General features: G+C 46.0%; 1 gene segment (V, D, J or C); it reads left to right on the top strand.

The window, feature by feature from the left end:
• Nucleotides 1–53: 53 nt before the first annotated feature.
• LOC107109191 lies at nt 54–4,523 on the top strand (the record flags this gene model as incomplete). The annotated part of the segment is given in 3 exon segments: nt 54–130; nt 232–303; nt 4,219–4,523. Coding segments are annotated over 3 exon segments (454 nt in total), but the record flags the coding sequence as incomplete, so codon positions are not given.
• Between the last annotated feature and the right edge of the window lie 1,044 nt (nt 4,524–5,567).

Here is a 5,567-nt window from a genome sequence, read left to right as displayed (position 1 = left end):
AAAGGGACATTCCAGGCATAATTTTTTTTTGCAAGGTCTTTGTTCACCTTCAGGTCTTGGGAACTGTTGCCAAGCATTGAAGTCATGGAAATGAGGCTTTTGACCAGTTTCCTCTTGATCTTCCCTGCAGGTAAGAAAAGCTCCCATCTTCCCTTTATGATTAGAGCATTATGGAGTTCATGGTACCTTTTCCAGTCCCTTTATGATTTCGTATTCTTTCCTGCTTTGTAGGTGTTTTTTCTCAGAGCCTTGTGGAGACCGGTGGTGGAGTGAAAAGCCCAGGAGGGACTCTACAGCTGACCTGTACTGTGTCTGGATTCTCTTTAACAAGCTATGGTGTAATCTGGGTCCGCCAACCAGCGGGAAAGGGACTGGAGTGGATTGGAGTTGTCTGGGGTGGTGGAAGCACTGAGTATAACCCCGCTCTCCAAAGTCGACTAAGCATCACAAGAGACACCTCCAAAAGCCAGGTCTATCTGCAAATGAATGGCCTGAAGTCTGAAGACACTGCCACCTATTACTGTGCAAGACACACACTGCAACAAACCCTTTCAGAGGCAGCACAAAAACTGTCCTTCAGGCATGTGTTTATGTGCCAACAGTGGAAAGAGAGCTGCCTTTCATCCTGTTCATTTCCTCAGCCACTGGTGCATGAAGGCAAGGCATTCACTGCCAATGTTGTGTCCTTATTCTTTGATTGATTATACTTTTCTAAAGCATGGGACCTGGACATGTGGCAGGAGTCAAAAAATTATGCCACGTCACCCCCCTAGCATTATTAAGGAAATAACCATGCCCTTCAGAGACATTTTGTTCACCACCAGTGGACCTGGATGTCATGATCCAGTGTCATCAGATATGATTCCCAACAAGCAGAACTTTGGTCTCTTTGCTCTGAGTGAATCACTGTGGCTCGTTCTCAAGTCTCTGTCTATAGCTATAGCAGTAGGCTTTTTTTTAAAGAAAAAAAATGAAAGGTGTTCCCAATCACAATTTCTCTGTGGCAGCCATGTCTATTTGTCATGCAAGCCTATATTGTGCCACTGGAGAAACAGATGTTTTTTAAAAATGAGCTAGACATTCAGATTCCAAAAAAGTCATAATTTTACTGGTATGGTGCTAAACTGAGGCATATGTCCTTAGCTTGCTCTGCCCATTGGTTTTTTTGAGGACTGAAAATTAGCTCATTTTTTATTATTTTGCCGTACAAATTGTGAAATTCAAACACCCCATCATACTTATGCTGAATCCGAAAAACCTTGTTATACTCGCATACAAAAGTATGATTTTGTGAATCCTATTGAGGCGACACCAGCGGGAGGCCTTGGCCTCCGTGCTCTGTTGGCCCTCCACTGTGCCGAACAGATGCTGAACTACATGGACCACCGGTCTGATCCAGCAGGGGTATTTTTAGGTTGGCATGAGATCACAAACCAAGACACTGCATCCTTTAAGGGAACACCATATTGCAGGACAGAACCAAAATCATGAAAAATAATACCAGTACTTTGCAATGATATCGCTCCATTTGGGGTGTTTCTAGTGCTTCATTTCACCAGTTCTCAGCCTATTCAGGGGCAAGAGAAACACCAAGTGTGAAGAAAGGACCTCCTGTCGTTGCTTCCATTAGATGTTACTGAACAGAAGAAGAGAGGTGAGATTGCTGCCTTCTTTGGCAGCCACACGTTCCTCCAGATATCTCAGTTTTAAGCCTCCCTCAGCCTCCTTTTCTTTCATACAAATGACATTCTGATGCAGTCTTCTTAAAAGGGAACATCCTTAAAGAAGGCACAGGATCCAAAGACTTGGACTGCATTCCCCTTCATGTCCTCTGAAGTGATGCTCCCCCTGGGGGGGGGGAGGTGGCAGCAAAAGGGTCTCCAGGCCCCACCGGGAGGTTGGCATCTGCGCCTCACCTAGGGCTCAGAAACACCTCGAGCTGGCCCTGGCCGATAGGCTGCTCCTAGGATCCTCTATGCCTATTGTTTCTGGGAGCAAAGCTCTGGCTGTTCGGGAGACCGCATGTTCCGCTCAACCACGTGTGTGGTCTCCGTCAGAACATAACAGGCATACTATAGAGGTTCTGATGATTCCTAGAGCTACCCTATATCACTGATCGATGTTTCCAGGAACTGGCAGAGCACTTCACATGGAACTGCCAATGTCTGTCTGTCTGTCTTTCTTTCTTTCTTTCTTTCTTTCTTTCTTTCTTTCTTTCTTTCTTTCTTTGTTTCTTTCTTTCTTTCTTTCTTTCTTTCTTTCTTTCTTTCTTTCACTGGTGGTTCAAGATGCAGTGGGCAACAGAAGTTGGGGGTAGGGTATCACCTTCCGCTATGATGGCTTGGCGACACTAGCCACACTAAGCTGTTTTCCCATTGGAAGCTGTGAGAAACTGGCTCTCCCCCCCTGCTGGATTAAAAGAGAAAGGCTTGCAAAAAATCCTCCTCCTCCTCCTATTCCTGTAAATTTAGGCCAGTTCATGGGAGGAAATAGATGATCACCGCAGTTTTTCCCCACCATAAATTAGTGAACAGTGTAAAACTGCAGACATCAGTGAACGCCAGCATAAAATAGAATGGCTGTTCACCTACATTTTGTAATACTTTGAGAGGCAGTGTGGTGCAGTGGGTAGAGTGGAAGACTCAGGAGGACCCTGGGCAAGCCGGTTTCCAGTCCATTCTTCTGCCATGGAAACACACGCGGTGACCTCGTGCCAGTCACAAACACTCAGCCTGGCCTTCCTCACAAGTTTCTTGAGAGAAACTGGAGGAGAGGGAAATGATGTTCTCAAAGCCGCTTTGAGACAAGTGGAATATAAATGGATACATCATCATTGTATACATATATGCTATGTGTGTGTACTGAATCATATACCTAGAGGAGAAACATGCTAATTAAAAATCCTTCTGTTCTGTAATCTGAGGAAATAATTTCCAAGTGGGAGTGGTCATGTTCCACCATCTGGAGCACTGAGTCAAAATACCCACTAGTAGAAACCACAGCCAGAATAGCAAGGGGAAGGCCAACTCTAATTTTCTTTCAAGAAGCAGAGGGTGAGAAGGCTCTCCCTTCCCAATGGAGAAGCGGCATTTCTTGGTTGGATAACCTAAATGCTAAACTACCCATATGGCCTGGCTTGCCCCCATCCCCCACCTTCCATGTGAACCCCTGTTTCTACTATAAGGACAAATATTGTAAACCAGCCTACCTAAGGGACTGCCTCTCCCCGCATGTTCCCCCAAGAGCACTACGGTCGGGGACCCAAAATCTCCTGGATATTCCAGGCCCCAGGAACATCATACTCGCTGTGACCAGGGCCAGGGTGTTTTCTGTGGCGGCTCCTACCTGGTGCAATGAGCTCTCAGAAGAGATCCGGGCCTTGCGGGATCTTGGGCAGTTCCGCAGGGCCTGTAAAACGGAGCTCTTCCGCCAGGCTTTCGAGTAGGAGCCGCCACCACCATTATTCCACCAACGCTTTTCCCATCACCGCACCCTTACCACCGCTGCTGCAGGTACCATCGGGGGTGCGAGACGTACCTGGCGGATGATAGGGCTGTGGGGACATATGGTCTTTGTATTGTTATAACAGCTGCAGAACACCATCTTGATTTTATGAATTGGAGCAAGTAATGGAGCACTGATATTTTATTAATTGTATTATGTTGTGTAATGTATTGTATTTTACATTGTTCTTATTGTTTTATTGGCATTCATGCCCTTGTTAGCCGCCCCGAGCCTTCGGGGAGGGCAGGATATAAATTTAAAGAATAAACAAACAAATAAATAAACAGCAGAAGAGAAGACCCCTCGGAACCTGTTCACTAGATGCTACTGTGTAGGTAAGGGTAATGACAGGAGATGATGGCTGTCAGAGGATGTTAAACCATCCTCATCATGTCTAGACTGAGGCTCTGATGGTCTCTTATATTGGCAGCACCTCCTGGAATCATGCAAATAACTTTCTGGCCCAGCCTTCTTTAGAGGGAAGTTGCAGATACAGAACTCCAAGGTCCTGGGTAGATCTCAGCCTCCCCTCAGGTTCAGATTTCACAGCCCACCGTCATGGAACTGAAGCTCTGGATAAGCTTTCTGATCATCTTTCCTGCATGTGAGAAAGGCTTCTATTTTTCCCTGCTGCAGATGGAACTGTGAACTCTGCTGTCTCTTTCCCACAGATGTGTAGTTGCTTATGAGTTTGTATGTTTCCCATCTCTGCAGGTGTTTCGTCGCAGGCCCTTGTTGAGTCCGGCGGTGGCATCAAAAGACCAGGAGAAAGTCTGAAACTGACCTGCACAGTATCTGGGTTTTCTCTGTCAAGCTACGAAGTGCTCTGGGTTCGTCAGCCACCAGGAAAGGGGCTGGAGTTTCTTGCACTTATCCGAGCTGCTGGAAGCACTGAGTATAACAGCGCTCTTCGAAATCGGATCAGTATCACGAAAGACAACTCCAAGGAGCAGGTGTTCCTTCAGGTGAATGGCCTGAAGCCGGAAGACACTTGCATCTATTACTGTTCAAGAAACACAGTGAGGGGAAACCTATCCCCTGTAGTACAAAAATCGCCCTTCCAGAAACCCAGACATCACTCAGGCACATGTTCCTGTGCAGTCATGCAAACCAGGCCCCTCTTCCTGCCTCTCCATTTCCTCCAGTCCATGAGATCACACCTCATTCACATTGCAACATTATTTCTTACATGGAAACCTACTGTAGCAATACAATATTCTAAATTGGACAGCTGCAACCTAACTCTGCGGCGGCTTTGGGATCGAGTCTTCAGGATCCTGCAATACCACAACTGTATTGGAAGTTGTGAAGAACTGCATTGTTTTCTTTGGAGGTTTGAAATGAGCATAACTTTCACTTGGGGTTTTAAAATCCCCCCCCCCCCCCATGGGAAGAGAACAGGTAGGTAGGGGGAAAGTCAGTTCAGCTGCTTTCCAGACTTACCTCAGCCCATTTTCATACAAATGCTAATAGGTCTAGGCAATGGGATGGTCATTCAAGCAGGGAACAGAGATTTGGATGTGTTAAGTACTAGAGAGGCTTCAGGAAGGAAATTCTGAAGACTTCAGGAAAAGCTTATCTGAGCTAACTCGACCCGGTAAGCAGATGGGGAAAAGAGAGGTGATAAAATGCAGGGGAGCAAGGAGGAAGGTCTCTTTAGTGCTGAGTCCATCAGAGCAGATAGAACTCTTAACTGAGGTCTAGAGGAAGCGGACATTAGCCATGTGCTGGCCTGGAAAGCTGAAGGAATTTTCAAGGTGATGGTCACTCTGTAGAGATCTGTAACTTCCTAAACTAAGGAGCCTGTCCTATATTTTAACATCTGATTGAGGTCTAGAGGAAGCGGCCATTAGCCATGTGCTGGCCTGAACAGCTGAAGGAATTTTCAAGGTGATGGTCACTCTGTAGAGATCTGTAACTTCCTAAACTAAGGAGCCTGTCCTATATTTTAACATCTGATAGGGCATATACAGAGAGAGGGACAGGGAAAAAATGTGTTTTACCCAAATCTTATGAATATCTTACTCAATCTGGTGCTGTGCTAAAAGTAGGCTTGTGAACAT

The sequence above is a fragment of the Gekko japonicus genome, unplaced genomic scaffold (genome assembly GCF_001447785.1).
Source record: "Gekko japonicus isolate JY-2015 unplaced genomic scaffold, Gekko_japonicus_V1.1 scaffold7493, whole genome shotgun sequence".
Classification (NCBI taxonomy): domain Eukaryota; kingdom Metazoa; phylum Chordata; class Lepidosauria; order Squamata; family Gekkonidae; genus Gekko; species Gekko japonicus.
Note: the sequence above shows the minus strand (reverse complement) of the source record. Positions and strands in the feature narration are given on the sequence as shown.